Source organism: Salmo trutta, chromosome 7 (assembly GCF_901001165.1).
Source record: "Salmo trutta chromosome 7, fSalTru1.1, whole genome shotgun sequence".
NCBI classification, from domain to species: Eukaryota; Metazoa; Chordata; class Actinopteri; order Salmoniformes; family Salmonidae; genus Salmo; species Salmo trutta.
In genome coordinates this window covers 1747194-1765940 of record NC_042963.1, presented here as the reverse complement: position 1 = coordinate 1765940, position 18747 = coordinate 1747194, and the positions used below count along the sequence as shown (strand labels likewise).

The window sequence follows — 18747 nt, the reverse complement described above, 5'->3', positions numbered from 1 at the left end:
TGTTAATCTGAGAGTGACTGGTGGAGGTGAGAGGGGGGACTCATCTGAGAGTGACAGATGGAGGTGAGGGGGGACTCATCTGAGAGTGACAGATGGAGGTGAGGGGGGACTCATCTGAGAGTGACAGATGGAGGTGAGGGGGGGGGTCATCTGAGAGTGACAGATGGAGGTGGGGGGGGGTCATCTGAGAGTGACAGATGGAGGTGGGGGGGAGTCATCTGAGAGTGACAGATGGAGGTGAGGGGGGGGTCATCTGAGAGTGACAGATGGAGGTGGGGGGGGGGTCATCTGAGAGTGACAGATGGAGGTGGGGGGGAGTCATCTGAGAGTGACAGATGGAGGTGAGGGGGGGGTCATCTGAGAGTGACAGATGGAGGTGGGGGGGTCATCTGAGAGTGACAGATGGAGGTGGGGGGGGTCATCTGAGAGTGACAGATGGAGGTGAGGGGGGAGTCATCTGAGAGTGACAGATGGAGGTGGGGGGGTCATCTGAGAGTGACAGATGGAGGTGGGGGGGGGGTCATCTGAGAGTGACAGATGGAGGTGAGGGGGGAGTCATCTGAGAGTGACAGATGGAGGTGGGGGGGTCATCTGAGAGTGACAGATGGAGGTGGGGGGGGTCATCTGAGAGTGACAGATGGAGGTGGGGGGGGTCATCTGAGAGTGACAGATGGAGGTGAGGGGGGAGTCATCTGAGAGTGACAGATGGAGGTGGGGGGGTCATCTGAGAGTGACAGATGGAGGTGGGGGGGGGGGGGTCATCTGAGAGTGACAGATGGAGGTGAGGGGGGAGTCATCTGAGAGTGACAAATGGAGGTGGGGGGGGTCATCTGAGAGTGACAGATGGAGGTGAGGGGGGAGTCGTCTGAGAGTGACAGATGGAGGTGGGGGGGGTCATCTGAGAGTGACAGATGGAGGTGAGGGGGGAGTCATCTGAGAGTGACAGATGGAGGTGGGGGGAGAGTCATCTGAGAGTGACAGATGGAGGTGAGGGGGGAGTCGTCTGAGAGTGACAGATGGAGGTGAGGGGGGGGTCGTCTGAGAGTGACAGATGGAGGTGAGGGGAGAGTCATCTGAGAGTGACAGATGGAGGTGGGGGGAAGTCGTCTGAGAGTGACAGCTGGAGGTGAGGGGGAGTCATCTGAGAGTGACAGATGGAGGTGAGGGGGTCATCTGAGAGTGACAGATGGAGGTGGGGGGGGTCATCTGAGAGTGACAGATGGAGGTGGGGGGGGGGTCATCTGAGAGTGACAGATGGAGGTGGGGGGGTCATCTGAGAGTGACAGATGGAGGTGGGGGGGTCATCTGAGAGTGACAGATGGAGGTGAAACATGTCAATGACATCACACGTTCAGCCACTGAACACAGAAAAGACGCATCATTGAAGACTGCAGGCCAAGACCTTGCCAGCACACTAACTGTTGTAAAGAGAGTCGGAGAGGAAAGGAGAAAGGAAGTCAGATAGAGAGAGAGAGAAGAAAGTAAAAAAAACAGAGATAAAAAGAGAAGGAGGGCTAAAGGGAATGTGAAAGAACAAGAAAATGAAAAACAGAAAAGGAGAAAGAGGGAGAGAACTATAAAGAGAAAAGAGACTGTGACACACAGTGCTGCCATATGTATGTGGTAGGGATGTTTAGAGAGAGAACCCCACCCTGAGGTTAAGCATGGGCTTGTCTCTGCTTGGCTACACACTGACAGCACAGCATCACTCACTCACTCACACACACACAACATGCACAGTGCAAGCATGGACACAAGTGCACACACACACACATAAAAAGAACTACACCTACACAAGGATACTGCTACACAGAAAGACTCTGGAGAGAGAGAGAGAGAGAGATGGGAGAGAGAGAGAGAGAGAGAGAGAGAGAGAGAGAGATGGGAGAGAGAGATGGGAGAGAGAGAGAGAGAGAGATGGGAGAGAGAGAGATGGGAGAGAGAGAGAGAGATGGGAGAGATAGAGATGGGAAAGAAAGAGAGAGATGGGGAGAGAGAGAGAGAGATGGGGGAGAGAGAGAGAGAGGGGGAGAGAGAGAGAGAGAAGAGAGAGACAGAGAGAAGAGAGAGACAGAGAGAAGAGAGACAGAGAGAGAGAGAGACAGAGAGAAGAGAGAGACAGAGAGAAGAGAGAGAGAGAGAGAGAGAGATCTACAGTAGATATAAACCAGGGATACTCAACTACTATTAGAAAAGATCTGGTCACACATGTCCTAGGTTGCAAAGGTCTGGATGGATATCGTCATTTATCGGAATAGTAACAAACCCCACCTCACAAGCTCATTCCCTGTCATTCTACATGTTGCCATGTATTATGTGTGTTCATATAATACCTGAGTGACTCAAAAAAATCAATGGAGGCGCCCTGTGGGTCGAGGCCCCTGGGCACATAATCTGGCCATGGTAACACTACCTATCTAGGTAACACTGGTCATTTCTGACAGGTTCTAGATAGCTCTCTAAGGTCTGTAAGTGAATGACATAACAAGAGGAAAACTGCCCATGCACTAACAATTTCTAAATTTACAATAACAACTCTCAACAGCAGTAAGTTGAAAACCCGACTGAGTACTGTACATTTATTATTATTATTTATTTGTCAAAAGAACTGGGGGCCGCGGTCCACATTGACCCCGTTCTGGGTCTGGATCCGGACCGCAGTCCGACAGTTGACCAGCCAATATACAGTAGAAAAATATACTGTATAAATAAACTCTCTCTCTCTCTGTCTCTCTCTTCTCTCTGTCTCTTTCTCTCTCTCTTCTCTTTGTCTCTCTCTCTCTCTGTCTCATTCTCTCTCTCTCTATGCCTCTCTTCTCTCTCTCTCTCTCTCTATTTCTCTCTCTCTCTCAAGTTGTAGTGTGCTACAGTGTATAATTGGAGTAATGAGCGTTTTGGTTCAGTCTCAGACCTACAGAGACAGTTTCTCATTAACCAGTAGCCACGGCAACAATAGTCATTAGACCTGACTGGACACACCCTCCTGGCTATAAATAACCAATTAGAGGAGATGTGGAGAGACAGACAGCACAGTTATGTCTGTTATGGGGGAACTATGAGAGTGAAAGAGCTAGAGAGAGGGAGAGTGAGGGAGAGAGAGCGAGTGAGAGAGAGAGAGAGAGAGAGAGAGGGGGGGAGAGAGAGAGAGAGGGAGCGAGAGAGGGAGAGAGAGCGAGTGAGAGAGAGAGAGAGAGAGAGGGAGAGAGAGAGAGAGAGGGAGAGAGAGGGAGAGAGAGCGAGTGAGAGAGAGAGGGTGGGGGAGAGAGGGTGGGGGAGAGAGAGGGAGAGAAACAGAGGGAGAGCGGGAGGGAGAGAGAGAGAGAGAGAGGGAGCGAGAGAGAGGGAGAGAGATCGTGTGAGAGAGAGAGAGAGAGAGAGAGAGAGAGAGAGAGAGGGAGAGAGAGAGAGAGAGAGCGAGTGAGAGAGAGAGAGAGAGAGGGAGAGAGAGCGAGTGAGAGAGAGAGAGAGAGAGGGTGGGGGAGAGAGAGGGAGAGAGAGCGAGTGAGAGAGAGAGCGAGCGAGCGAAAGAGAGCGAGTGAGAGAGAGCGAGTGAGAGAGAGAGAGAGAGAGAGAGAGAGAGAGAGAGAGAGAGAGAGAGAGGGTGAGACTGATATTGCTGCCTAGAAAACAGTAGCAGCATCCTCTCCTGAACTGAGGATATGAAATCTAATATTATTCATCACATGCTTCGCAAACAACAAGTGTAGACTGGTTAGACTAGTGACCATACCCCCCGTGCATCCGGCAAAGGCGGAGGTGTTGCTAACATTTACGATAGCAAATTTCAATTTACAAAAAAAAAAACAATGACGTTTTCGTCTTTTGAGCTTCTAGTCATGAAATCTATGCAGCCTACTCAATCACTTTTTATAGCTACTGTTTACAGGCCTCCTGGGCCATATGCAGTGTTCCTTACTGAGTTCCCTGAATTCCTATCGGATCTTGTAGTCATAGCAGATAATATTCTAATTTTTGGTGACTTTAACATTCACATGGAAAAGTCCACAGACCCACTCCAAAAGGCTTTCGGAGCCATCATCGACTCAGTGGGTTTTGTCCAACATGTCTCTGGACCTACTCACTGCCACAGTCATACTCTGGACCTAGTTTTGTCCCATGGAATAAATGTTGTGGATCTTAATGTTTTTCCTCATAATCCTGGATTATCGGACCACCATTTTATTGCGTTTACAATTGCAACAAATAATCTGCTCAGACCCCAACCAAGGAAGATTAAAAGTCGTGCTATAAATTCTCAGACAACCCAAAGATTCCTTGATGCCCTTCCAGACTCCCTCTGCCTACCCAAGGACGTCAGAGGACAAGAATCAGTTAACCACCTAACCGAGGAACTCAATTTAACCTTGCGCAATACCCTAGATGCAGTTGCACCCCTAAAAATTAAAAACATCTGTCATAAGAAACTAGCTCCCTGGTATACAGAAAATACACGAGCTCTGAAGCAAGCTTCCAGAAAATTGGAACGGAAATGGCGCCACACTAAACTGGAAGTCTTCCGACTAGCTTGGAAAGACAGTACCGTGCAGTATCGAAGAGCCCTCACTGCTGCACGATCATCCTATTTTTCCAACTTAATTGAGGAAAATAAGAACAATCCGAAATTTCTTTTTGACACTGTCGCAAAGCTAACTAAAAAGCAGCATTCGCAAATGGAGGATGGCTTTCACTTCAGCAGTAATAAATTTATGAACTTCTTTGAGGAAAAGATCATGATCATTAGAAAGCAAATTACGGACTCCTCTTTAAATCTGGGTATTCCTCCAGGGCTCCATTGTCCTGAGTCTGCACAACTCTGCCAGGACCTAGGATCAAGGGAGATACTAAAGTGTTTTAGTACTATATCTCTTGACATAATGATGAAAATAATCATGGCCTCCAAACCCTCAAGCTGCATACTGGACCCTATTCCAACTAAACTACTGAAAGAGCTGCTTCCTGTGCTTGGCCCTCCTATGTTGAACATAATAAACAGCTCTCTATCCACCGGATGTGTACCAAGCTCACTAAAAGTGGCAGTAATAAAGCCTCTCTTGAAAAAGCCGAATCTTGACCCAGAAATTATAAAAAACTATCGGCCTATATCGAATCTTCCATTCCTCTCAAAAATTTTAGAAAAAGTTGTTGCGCAGCAAATCACTGCCTTCCTGAAGACAAACAATGTATACGAAACGCTTCAGTCTGGTTTTAGACCCCATCATAGCACTGAGACTGCACTTGTGAAGGTGGTAAATGACCTTTTAATGACGTCAGACCGAGGCTCTGCATCTGTCCTCATGCTCCTAGATCTTAGTGCCGCTTTTGATACCATCGATCACCACATTCTTTTGGAGAGATTGGAAACCCAAATTGGTCTACATGGACAAGTTCTGGCCTGGTTTAGATCTTATCTGTCGGAAAGATATCAGTTTGTCTCTGTGAATGGTTCATCCTCTGACAAATCAATTGTAAATTTCGGTGTTCCTCAAGGTTCCGTTCTAGGACCACTATTGTTTTCACTATATATTTTACCTCTTGGGGATGTCATTCGAAAACATAATGTTAAATTTCACTGCTATGCGGACGACACACAGCTGTACATTTCAATGAAACATGGTGAAGCCCCAAAATTGCCCTCGCTAGAAGCCTGTGTTTCAGACATAAGGAAGTGGATGGCTGCAAATGTTCTACTTTTAAACTCGGACAAAACAGAGATGCTTGTCCTAGGTCCCAAGAAACAAAGAGATCTTCTGTTGAATCTGACAATTAATCTGGATGGTTGTACAGTCGTCTCAAATAAAACTGTGAAGGACCTCGGCGTTACTCTGGACCCTGATCTCTCTTTTGAAGAACATATCAAGACTGCTTCAAGGACAGCTTTTTTCCATCTACGTAACATTGCAAAAATCAGAAACTTTCTGTCCAAAAATGACGCAGAAAAATTAATCCATGCTTTTGTTACTTCTAGGCTCGACTACTGCAATGCTCTACTTTCCGGCTACCCGGATAAAGCACTAAACAAACTTCAGTTAGTGCTAAATACGGCTGCTAGAATCCTGACTAGAACCAAAAAGTTTGATCATATTACTCCAGTGCTAGCCTCCCTACACTGGCTTCCTGTTAAGGCAAGGGCTGATTTCAAGGTTTTACTGCTAACCTACAAAGCATTACATGGGCTTGCTCCTACCTATCTTTCCGATTTGGTCCTGCCGTACATACCTACACGTACGCTACGGTCACAAGACGCAGGCCTCCTAATTGTCCCTAGAATTTCTAAGCAAACGGCTGGAGGTAGGGCTTTCTCCTATAGAGCTCAATTTTTATGGAATGGTCTGCCTACCCATGTGAGAGACGCAGACTCAGTCTCAACCTTTAAGTCTTTACTGAAGACTTATCTCTTCAGTAGGTCCTATGATTAAGTATAGTCTGGCCCAGGAGTGTGAAGGTGAACGGAAAGGCTGGAGCAACGAACCACCCTTGCTGTCTCTGCCTTGTCGGTTCCCCTCTTTCCACTGGGATTCTCTGCCTCTAACCCTTTTACAGGGGCTGAGTCACTGACTTACTGGTGTTCTTCCATGCCGTCCATGGGAGGGGTGCGTCACTTGAGTAGGTTGAGCCACTGACGTGGTCTTCCTGTCTGGGTTGGCGCCCCCCCCTTGGGTTGTGCCGTGGCGGAGTTCTTTGTGGGCTATACTCGGCCTTGTCTTCGGACGGTAAGTTGGTGGTTGTAGATATCCCTCTAGTGGTGTGGGGGCTGTGCTTTGGCATAGTGGGTGGGGTTATATCCTGCCTGTTTGGCCCTGTCCGGGGGTATCATCGGATGGGGCCACAGTGTCTTCTGATCCCTCCTGTCTCAGCCTCCAGTATTTATGCTGCAGTAGTTTATGTGTCGGGGGGCTAGGGTCAGTCTGTTACATCTGGAGTATTCTCTTGTCTTATCCGGTGTCCTGTGTGAATGTAAATATGCTCTCTCTAATTCTCTCTTTCTCTCTTTCTTTCTTTCTCTCGGAGGACCTGAGCCCTAGGACCATGCCTCAGGACTACCTGGCATGATGACTCATTGTTGTCCCCAGTCCACCTGGCCATGCTGCTGCTCCAGTTTCAACTGTTCTGCCTGCGGCTACGGAACCCTGACCTGTTCACCGGACGTGCTTGTTGCACCCTCGACAACTACTATGATTATTATTATTTGACCATGCTGGTCATTTACGAACATTTTAACATCTTGACCATGTTCTGTTATAATATCCACCCGGCACAGCCAGAAGAGGACTGGCCACCCCTCATAGCCTGGTTCCTCTCTAGGTTTCTTCCTAGGTTTTTGGCCTTTCTCAGGAGTTTTTCCTAGGGAGTTTTTCCCAGCCACCGTGCTTCTTTCACATGCATTGCTTGCTGTTTGGGGTTTTAGGCTGGGTTTCTGTACAGCACTTTGAGATTTCAGCTGATGTACGAAGGGCTATATAAATAAATTTGATTTGATTTGAACAGTGAAACGCTTACATACGGGCCCTTCCCAACAATGCAGAGAAAAAGAAAAAAGATAAATAATAGAAAAGTAAAACACGTAATAATAAAAGTAATAATAAATACACAGTAAGTAATGATAACTTGGCTATATACACAGGGTACCAGTACTGAGTCTATGTGCTGGAGTACAAGGTAAATGAGGTAGATGTGTACATATAAATAGGAATAAAGTGACAACAGGATTGATAGTAAACAGTAGCAGCAGTGTATGCGATGCATCCAAAAGGTTGTCATGAACAACAACACTAGAAAGATAAGCATGATTACCTGATAAGGCGTGTGTGTGAGGCGTGTCTGTGAGGCGTGTGTGTGAGGCGTGTGTGTGAGGCGTGTGTGTGAGGCGTGTCTGTGAGGCGTGTCTGTGAGGCGTGTGTGTGAGGCGTGTCTGTGAGGCGTGTGTGTGAGGCGTGTGTGTGAGGTGTGTCTGTGAGGCGTGTCTGTGAGGCGTGTCTGTGAGGCGTGTGTGTGAGGCGTGTCTGTGAGGCGTGTCTGTGAGGCGTGTCTGTGAGGCGTGTCTGTGAGGCGTGTGTGTGAGGCGTGTCTGTGAGGCCTGTCTGTGAGGCGTGTCTGTGAGGCGTGTCTGTGAGGCGTGTGTGTGAGGCGTGTCTGTGAGGCATGTGTGTGTGTAGATGAGAGAGTCGGAGTAAAAAAAATCACTGGCGGAGCGGTTTTGGCCCGCTGGACGCCTGTTGCTCATCCCCTACCCTTGACCAGACAGACCTGTATTACTAGTTATTATCATCAGCACCACAGGTCATTACACAGTCTACAGTACAGCTGGGGCTGAGACAGGGAGACAGAGGGGGAGGAGGGAAGAGTGGGACAGGTGAGGTTGGAATGGGGTGAGGCAGAGGAAGACTAGAGCCACAACTGGGGCTGAGACAAGGAGGCAAAGGCGGAGGAGTGGGAGGGGATGGGGTGAAGGAGAGGAGGACTGGAGCCACTACTGGGGCTGAGACAGGGAGGCAAAGGGGGAGGAGGGAGGAGTGGGAGGGGATGGGGTGAAGGAGAGGAGGACTGGAGCCACTACTGGGGCTGAGACAGGGAGGCAAAGGGGGAGGAGGGAGGAGTGGGAGGGGATGGGGTGAAGGAGAGGAGGACTGGAGCCACTACTGGGGCTGAGACAGGGAGGCAAAGGGGGAGGAGGGAGGAGTGGGAGGGGATGGGGTGAAGGAGAGGAGGACTGGAGCCACTACTGGGGCTAAAACAGGGACAACCTCATAATTTATCTTAATAACTGTATGAACCTCAAAATGATTTATAATCTTTACCATCCTCCACCCTGGAAGGCTGAGAGGCAAAGGTAGGCCTGTCAGTGCTTGTTACCAGGTAGATCTATTGGAGCTGTCTGGTGGTTTTGGGTCCCAATGGGTTCATTCCCAAAATCCCTTCCCTATTTCCCTTTCCTAAAAGGGGAGAGCCTTTCCTCTATCCAGCTCACAGGAAAAACAAGAATAACATTGACATACTCTATGGTCCCGTTAACCCCTCAACGGCCTACTGAACATCCGCCCTCCGAGGAAGAGAGAGAGAAGGGGAGAGGGGGGAAAGAGTGAGGGAGACCTAGATGGCTGAAATAATTATATGCAGATTGGAAATGATATCTGTTCCTTCTCTCTCTGTCTGTCTATCCTCTTTTCTTTCCTCTCCTCTCCACCCTTACTATTTAATATCTTCCTGATTCCTCTCTTTCTCCTGGCTGAGAGGATGGAAGGAAGAGAGGTTGATCAAGTATATGTGGAGAAATATGAGGCATAGAGAATGAAAGAGGGAGACAGAGAGAATGAGAGAGAGAGAGAGAATGAGAGAGAGAGAGAGAGAGAGAATAGGATAGCAAGAGAGGTGAAGATAGGCTGAGTGAAGCAAAGAAATGAGGGAGAGAGAAATCCTCCCTCATACAATGAAGGTTTACTAGAAACGGACTGAGAGACAGGAGGATCAGTTCTGCCATGTTAAACAGATCCCACTGCATGCAGAGCTATCATCTCCTCTCCTCTACTTTCTACTCACCTCGACCTACTCTCCTATCCTCTACTATACATCCTGTCTCCTTCTGTCCAGCCAAAGCTACCTTCTACTCCTTTCTCTTTATTTATATATGCTTTGCAGCAGCAGTAGGATTTATTGATGAACAGACAGACAAGATTGTCAATGTTACCGAAGATGGTTAGGAGGAAAAGGGAGGGAGAAGGGTGCTCCCTTGTGATGACACTGCTATGTAGAAACTAGGGATACCCGATATATCGGTAAACATATTGGAATCGGCCGATATTAGCTAAAAATGCCAACATCGGTATCGGCCCGATGTCAAGTTTAACGCCGATGTGCAAAACCGATGTCAAAGCTGACGTGCATACCTATATAACGTAGGTACATGCCATAACGACGCCACCCAAAATGTTGCGCTACATGTGCAACACAGCATTCCTAACCTAGCCCACAACGTCTGCTGTGTGGATTGAGCAGTCAACAAGTCGAACAGTCATTTGAAAGAGTAAGAACATTTCAGCGAGACGACTCAAAGGCGAAATCCATTAACGGCAAGATAATGGAATTCATTGCCCTTGACAATCAACCGTTCTCTGACATGGGTGATGTTGGCTTTCCGGACTGGTCGAGCACCGGTACACACTACCAAGTGAGCTATTTTTCAGATGTTGCCCTACCGGTATTACACAGTAATAGTGTCACTGCTATTAGCTTCACGACATACTATGGAACGCCGTTTGGGTCTTTGTGTGTCAAAAAAGATACACGTCAAATAACACTATTTGACAATAACACTATTTGACGTGTTAAATAAGCTTTTAATTAGACACGTCAAATAACACAGTTCTATTATAGAATGTTGTGTGTTCTGAATTTGTACGTGCAAACCAAGCGCCAACACTACTATCAGTAGCACTGTCAAAGCTGTACAAAAAGTCTGAAACAAGCAAACACTGGCCACGAACGATGTGTTTACAATACCGCAATGGTAATAAAGCATTATTTGTTTTACCGCAACTTCTGGGGTAGCTAGTTAGCTTGGTACCTAGCTAGCACCAATACAACCAGCCTGAAAACAATGACCAGTAGAAACTGCAGTCATTTTCATTATTCTTAGCAATTTAGGAATCCTTATGATGTAGCCACTTGTTGTTCGCCTATTGAAATTGAACTTCAGTTCATGAAAATAAATAGCTAGCCAGCTACTTAACCCTGTTGCCCAAAGCTAACGTTATAAGCAGCCAGCTAGCTTCATCTGGCTAGTGAGGCTCGATCGAACCGTGTTATGTGTTGTGAAGCTAGCCAACATAAAGGATTAGGCACAATAGTGTAATTTGCAGTTTGCCTTCAAAATAAAATGACCTCTTTGAAAGTGATGCAGAAGGTTACAATTGGTGTAATGCCATATTTAGACTAGATAACGTTAAACAAGGTTGGAATGTGAGGCAATTAAATGGGGTATCAGTCTACTCGGTGACACCCACAGAACACAACTGTAAAGAGTTTACGCAAATATTAGCATTGTAGCTCTTATCGCGGGACTGTGACTGTGTGAAGGCACCTCCCCAGTCAGCATATTGTGTGTATTGACATTCAAATTGCACTGTACAGCTTTACCTAAGGATTGGGGATCAATGAAACGGGGTATCAGTCTACTCAATACACAACATCCTCCTTAGAGTTATCAGACTCCAAAACATCCACACCGTATTGTTTTTCCTCTGAAATAGTGGTCAATACACATAGGTTGACAATAAATGTGGCTCAATTCACAGTTGTTTCGAGTCCCGCAATAAGAGCTAATGTTCTCTGGGTGTCACTGAGTAGACTGATACCCCATGTCATTGAGCCACAATCCAAAGGCAAGGCTGTGCAGTGAAATAAGAATGCCCCAATGCAATTCTAAAGTATCATACATCCAGTGTGATTTCAACTGATTTTGTCAAATTAACAAATTATTGTCTTTTGTTGAATTTATATAACAACATTCCAACCTCGTTAAGCATGATCTATTCAATTATGGCATAAGTATACTACTTGTATTCATTTACATCACTGTCAATGACATAGTTTTATTTTGAAGGCTAACCGCAAAGTCCACTATTGTGGCTAGTCCTTATTGTGGCTAGCTTCACATAGATGTGTCCGACCACCATTAATCAAATAGGAACTGTCTTATAAATTAGGGTTATTTTAGATGATGACACCTAGCTATATAATTAGCTAGCTAACTACAGCTTCTGAAACAGATTATGTCGTTTTGCTATGTTTTTGGGGAAGAACATTTTTTGCATCCATGAGCTAGCTAGCTTTTTTTTGTGACCAGCACTGTAGGTGCGCAAGACAACTTTACCAGATTCATAGCATAAGTATCGATGAACCGTTGTGACTTGAAATACGAGTGATAGTGTAATCAATGTGTAATAACTACGTAAAAAATGTATAAACACATAAAATGATTATGTGACGTGCAGTCATGTTCACGTCCTGATTGGTCAACAAGCTTATTTGACACGTCAAATAGTGTTATTGACGTGTATCTTTTTTGACACGCAAAGACCCAAACGGCGTTCCATAGAAATCCTGGTTGAGAATGAAACAACTGAACAAATGAACAACAAAACAGGACAGCAAGTAAGTGAAAAAAATTGGTTTTGATTATGTTTTTCTGGTAATGGGGACATACGTAAAGGCCAAAAAAATTACTTTTTGGTCAGTGTGGTGTGTGTGTGTGTGTGTGTGTGTAACCTTTATTTAACTAGGCAAGTCAGTTAAGAACAAATTCTTATTTACAATGGTGGCCAAACCCGGACGACGCTGGGCCAATTGTGCGCCGCCCTATGGGACTCCCAATCATGGCCGGATGTGATACAGCTTGGATTCAAACCAGGGACTGTAGTGACGCCTCTTGCACTGAGATGCAGTGCCTTAGACCGCTGCGTCCATGTGTGTATGTTAACTATTTAACTGTACTAGAATGCTTAAAAGGCCGCTAAAGTTTTAAATATCGGTTATCGGTATTGGTTTTTTGGGCAAGGAAAATATTGGATTTCGGTATCAGACAAAAATGTCATATCGGTGCATCACTAGACGTGACGCTTGGCATTCAAGCCAAAGAGTTCAATCTTGGTTTCATCAGACCAGAGAATCTTTTTTCTCATGGTCTGAGAGACTTTTAGGTACCTTTTGACAAACTCCAAGAGGGCTGTCATGTGCCTTTTACTGAGGAATGCCTTCCGTCTGGCCACTCTACCATAAAGTCATGATTGGTGGAGTGCTGCAGAAATGGTTGTCCTTCTGAAAGGTTCTCCCTTCTCCACAGAGGAACTCTGGAGGTCTGTCAGAGTGACCATCGGGTTCTTGGACAGCCCTGACCAAGGCCCTTCTCCCCCCATTGTTAAGTTTGGCCGGGCAGCCAGCTCTAGGAAGAGTCTTGGTGGTTCCAAACTTCTCCCATTTAAGAATGATGGAGGCCACTGTGTTCTTGGGGACCCTCAATGCTGCAGAAATGTGATGGTACCCTTCCCCAGATCTGTACCTTGACACAATCCTGTTTCAGAGCTCTACGGACAATTCCTTTGACCTCATAGCTTGGTTTTTGCTCTGACATGCACTGCCAACTGTGGGACCTTATATAGACAGGTGTGTCCCTTTCCAAATCATGTCCAATCAATTGAATTTACCGCAGGTGAACTCCAATCAAGTTGTAGAAACATCTCAAGGATGACCAATGGAAACAGGATGCACCTGAGTTCAATTTCGAGTATATAAGGTATTTCTGTTTACATTTTTTTATACATTTGACAAAATATCTAAAAACCTGTTTTCACTTTGTCATTATGGGGAATTGTGTGTAGATTGATGAGGGGTAGATTGATTAATTAATTTAATCCATTTTAGAATAAGGCTGTAACATAACAACATGTCTGAATACTTTCCCAATGCACTGTAAGGACAACTCAGAATATGCTATTCTGTTCTTCTGAAATAGGCTACATTTTCTACATAGCATGTTTCTTTAGACCTGATGGATTTATTGTGATGGTGTAGGCTATATTAAATGGATGTACAATATTAGACTTTTTAAAATGTAGATGTTCCAAAGGTCTGCATCAGTGGCTTGTGGGCTATGTGTGGAAGCCAGGAGATGCTATAAGTGTTTATATTAATTAACGGTCAATTACCGTGAGACCGGCAGGTATTTGCATGACAATCACCGGCTGACAAAATTTCATGACTGCCACAGCCCTAGTCTGAATCAGTCCTTATTACAGAGAGAGTAGGGACAAGGGAGCGCAGAAAGAGGTGGAGGTTAGGAGACATAGTGGGTTGAGAGTCACAGTTTAGGACATCATTATGGCTGACCAACTGGATTTCTTAACAAGACAGGGTGTGTGTATCTGTGTGTGTGGAAATATCAGGTGAGCAAAAGACGGCGCAGTGTCATCCAGTTAGCTGTAACTGAGCCCGCGGAGAAGAGCTTACACTGCGCAGTCTCCTTATCCCTCCTCCTTAAGTGTGTGTGGGTTTATGTATGTGTGTGTGTGCATGCGTGGTGTGTTTACCTGTACGAGGAGCTCCAGCTTCCTGTCGTCCAGGAGATGGACCTGACATCGCCGCCCCTCTGTCATCTGAGAGAGAGAAGGAGAGAGATGTGTTAGGCTCTGAACATGAATTCAAACGGACGACTAGAAAAACCTTAAACCAAGTTTATTCAGCCCACTGGATGCTTCAGCTGCAAACACACGTGCACATTAGGGATGTAACTTTTCAGAACTGTCCATTTGTTTCCCATACTGCCTAAATGTTGTCTTTGCGGTCGAATGGTCTGGTAGCAGTTCCTCTTCATCCGGTCACTTCTCCATGTTTATTAGTGACTTTCTGTTCACCGTACTCAACAGACTTTGGACATACACTACCGTTCAAAAGTTTGACGTCACTTAATAATTAGGGCTAGGGGGCAGTATTGAGAATTTTGAAAAAAATATGTGCCCATTTTTAACTGCCTCCTACACCAACTCAGAAGCTAGAATATGCATATTATTGTTCGGGTTTGGATAGAAAACACTCTGAATTTTCTAAAACTGTTTGAATGGTGTCTGTAAGTATAACAGAACTCATATGGCAGTCAAAACCCTGAGACAAATTCTGACAGGAAGTGGATACCTGATGTGTTGAATTACCTTTAAGCCTATGCCATTGAAACACACAGGGGCTTATTAATCGTTGAGCACTTCCTATGGCTTCCACTAGATGTCACCAGTCTTTACAAAGTGTTTTGAGTCTTATACTGTGAGATCTGACCGAACAAGAGCCTTGGAACGGTGGTGGCCGATTAGACTCTGGCGCGCGAGTTCATGTTAGGTACTCTCGTTCCAATACGTTTTAAAAGAGAATGCAATCGTCCGCCTTCAATATTATTCATGTTCTGGTTAAAAAAGGCACTAATGATTTATGCTATACAACGTTTGACATGTTTGAACGAACGTAAATATTTTTTTCCCCCTCGTTCATGAAGAGAAGTCCGGCGGGCATAGATCATGTGCTAACAACACGGAGCTTTTTGGACATAAATTATGAGCTTTTTCGAACAAAACTACATTTGTTATGGACCTGGGATTTCTGGAAGTGACATCTGATGAAGAGAATCAAAGGTAATGGATTATTTACATAGTATTTTCGATTTTAGATCTCTCCAACATGGCGGTTAGTCTGTATCGCAAAGCGTATTTTTCTGGGCGCAGTGCTCAGATTATTGCAAAGTGTGATTTCCCAGTAAGGTTATTTTTAAATCTGGCAATCCGGTTGCGTTCAAGAGATGTAAATCTATAATTCTTTGAATGACAATATAATATTTTACCAATGTTTTCGAATAGTAATTATTTAATTTGTTGTGCTCATTGACTGGCGGTTATTGGAGGGAAACGATTTCCTGAACATCAACGCCATAGTAAAACGCTGTTTTTGGATATAAATATGAACTTGATAGAACAGAAAATGCATGTATTGTCTAACATAATGTCCTAGGAGTGTCATCTGATGGAGATTGTCAAAGGTTAGTGCATAATTTTAGCTGGTTTTCTGCTTTTGGTGACGCCTGTCTTTGAATTGACAAAACATTACACACAGCTATTGTCAATGTACTCTCCTAACATAATCTAACTTTATGCTTTCGCCGTAAAGCCTTTTTGAAATCGGACAACGTAGTTAGATTAAGGAGATGTTTATCTTTCAAAGGGTGTAAGATAGTTGTATGTTTGAGAAATTTGAATTATGACATTTAATTGTTTTCAAATTTGGCGCTCTTGATATTTCACCTGTTGTTGATAGGGTGTACCAGGGGTGGGACGCTTGCGTCCCACATAGCCCCTAGAGGTTAGAAATGTCCTTGTTTTTGAAAGAAAAGCACATTTTTTGTCCACTAAAATCATATCAAATTGATCAGAAATACAGTGTAGACATTGTTAATGTTGTAAATGACTATTGTAACTGGAAATGGCAGATTTTTTATGGAATATCTACATAGGCGTACAGAGGCACATTATCAGCAACCATCACTTCTGTGTTCCAATGGCACATTGTGTTAGCTAACCCAAGTTGATCATTTTCAAAGGCTAATTGATCATTAGAAAACCATTTTGCAATTATTTTAGCACTGCTGAAAACTGTTGTTCTGATTAAATAAGCAATAAAACTGGCCCTCTTTAGACTAGTTGAGTATCTGGAGCATCAGCATTTGTGGGTTCGATTACAGGCTCAAAATGGCCAGAAACAAAGACCTTTCTTCTGAAACTCGTCAGTCTATTCTTGTTCTGAGAAATGATGGCTATTCCATGCGAGAAATGGAGGAATAGAAAGAGGAGTGGGAGGCCCCGGTGCACAACTGAGCAAGAGGAAAAGTACATTAGAGTGTCTGGTTTGAGAAACAGACGCCTCACAAGTCCTCAACTGGCAGCTTCATTAAATAGTACCCGCAAAACCCCAGTCTCAACGTCAACAGTGAAGAGGCAACTCCGGGATGCTGGCCTTCTAGGCAGAGCTCCTCTGTCAAGTGTCTCTTTTCTTTTGCCCATCTCAATCTTTTCTTTTTATTGGCCAGTCTGAGATATGGCTTTTTCTTTACAACTCTGCCTAGAAGGCCAGCATCCCGGAGTTGCCTCTTCACTGTTGACGTTGAGACTGGTGTTTTGCAGGTACTATTTAATGAAGCTGCCAGTTGAGGACTTGTGAGGCGTCTGTTTCTCAAACCAGACACTCTAATGTACTTGTCCTCTTGCTCAGTTGTACACCGGGGCCTCCCACTCCTCTTTCTATTCTGGTTAGTGACAGTTTGCGCTGTTCTGTGAAGGGAGAAGTACACAGCGAACATGAACATGAATTATGCCCCTATTTCAGATTACTCTGACATTTTTCTTACGCTGTACCCAATGATTTATGAAAACTTGCTTGTTAGGTCAAGGTCCTCATTGTAGTTTTACAGACATGCTTAATACATTTTATATACACACTTTATTTTAATATTTATGAAATGCATATTGTTATTTTTGGTAGCACTTATTTGTTTTTCCTTCGCCTCCAACTCCATGCGATACGTGGACTGGATGTGGGTGGGGCTAGATCTACAGAAGGGTGCTAATTAAAAAAACTCACAAAAGCTCTGACGAAGGCTGTGAGGCCAATACGTAAAGCTTATTAAAGATCAGTGATACTATCAAGAGCAGTGTGCGCGTTCCTTCTTAGTTTTTCTCAGTAAAACATCTTAAAACTAGCGTTGCAATATGGATTCCACACTAATAACCAAAAAACTACAAATCACAAGTGAACAAGGGCATGTGGTCTTTGCTCCTCCTGTCACGGTTGTCGTCGGTGAATGAGGACCAAAATGCAGCAGGTACGTGTATGCTCATTTTGACTTTTATTTAACAATCAAAAGAACACTCCAAAACAAACAAACCACGAAAACGAACGAACAACAAAACAGTCTGGCAAAGCCTAGGGCTGAACACAGAACAATCACCCACAAATCACAAACACAAACACACCCTTAATTATGGGACTCTCAATCAAAGGCAGATAGACAACACCTGCCTTCAACTGAGAGTCCCAACCCCAATTAACCAACATAGAAACACACTCACCAGACTAGACATAGAAATACATACACATAGACTATAAACCAAAACCCCGGAAATACTAAATCAAACACCCTTAAACCAAACACACCATCCTGAACCACATAAAACAAATACCCTCTGTCACGCCCTGACCAAACTACAAAACAATTAACCTTATATACTGGCCAGGACGTGACACCTCCTCTCAGCATAGAGCACACAGACACACGCAGTGCTGTAGAATGTTTAAATTCATCTTAGACTTAACAAGGATAGCTGAGCTGAAACCACAATAGACCAATAGATTATATTTCCTGTGTGTGTGTGTCTTCCTGCTGGATATATCTGACATTCCTCTCCTAAAGGGGGAAGTCCACCAACAGCTAGACAATCAGAGCATTAGACAGACAGACCTTTCTATCTCTTTCCCTCCTTTTTCACTGTATTATCTCGTGTTCATAATGTGTCTGTGTGTGTTAGCCAAAACTGGCATTACTACGCTGCCAAGTTTGGGTGTAAACATTGGAGCAGGTGGAACGACAGTACATCAGACTGACACACACACACACACACTATCCTTTCCAACACAATGTTGCTAATCTGCAAGTGTCTGTTATTGTGTTGTACTGTATGTGGGAGTGTGGTTGTGTGCGTACATGCATACATTATGTGTGTGTTGGTGTGTGCATATGTGAGTGTGTGTGTTAGTGTGTGTATGCATGTGTGTGTGTTGAGCACATGTGGACTGTCTTTGCAGTGTAACAGGAAGAGGAGACCCTGGGGAAAACAAACTCTTCAGGCCCTGCCCACATCCTCACATCTGGGGGAGAGGAGGGAGGGAGAGGAGGAGGAAAGGAGGAAGGAGGGGAAAGACTGGGAGAGAGACAAGCCATAGCACAAGAACCCCAAAGGGGTGAGATGGGTTATGTGTCCTAATGTGTTTTTAATGTCCTTCCTATCTCCAAAACATGTTTTCCAGAGACAGCGAAAAAGAGTGGACCGAGGGCAGGTGGACAGTCAGCCATCCCCTATTGATAAACACCCTGAGTCATCCCACTGGCACCTGGCATAACTGCTGGCACACCTCTTATAACATAGGATCACTATACCAGATGTTCGT

The 18747-nt window shown here is 44.9% G+C and overlaps 1 protein-coding gene across 6 annotated transcripts in view; it reads right to left on the bottom strand.

Annotated features, from left to right (window-relative positions):
* LOC115196716 (FERM domain-containing protein 4A) overlaps window positions 1-18747 on the bottom strand; it is a 190324-nt gene that overhangs the window by 46059 nt on the left and 125518 nt on the right. For all 6 annotated transcript variants that reach the window (XM_029757572.1, XM_029757574.1, XM_029757571.1 and 3 more), the window contains exon 2: window positions 14079-14144. In XM_029757572.1, the coding sequence (XP_029613432.1) occupies window positions 14079-14144 (66 nt within the window). The remainder of the gene's footprint in view (window positions 1-14078; window positions 14145-18747) is intronic.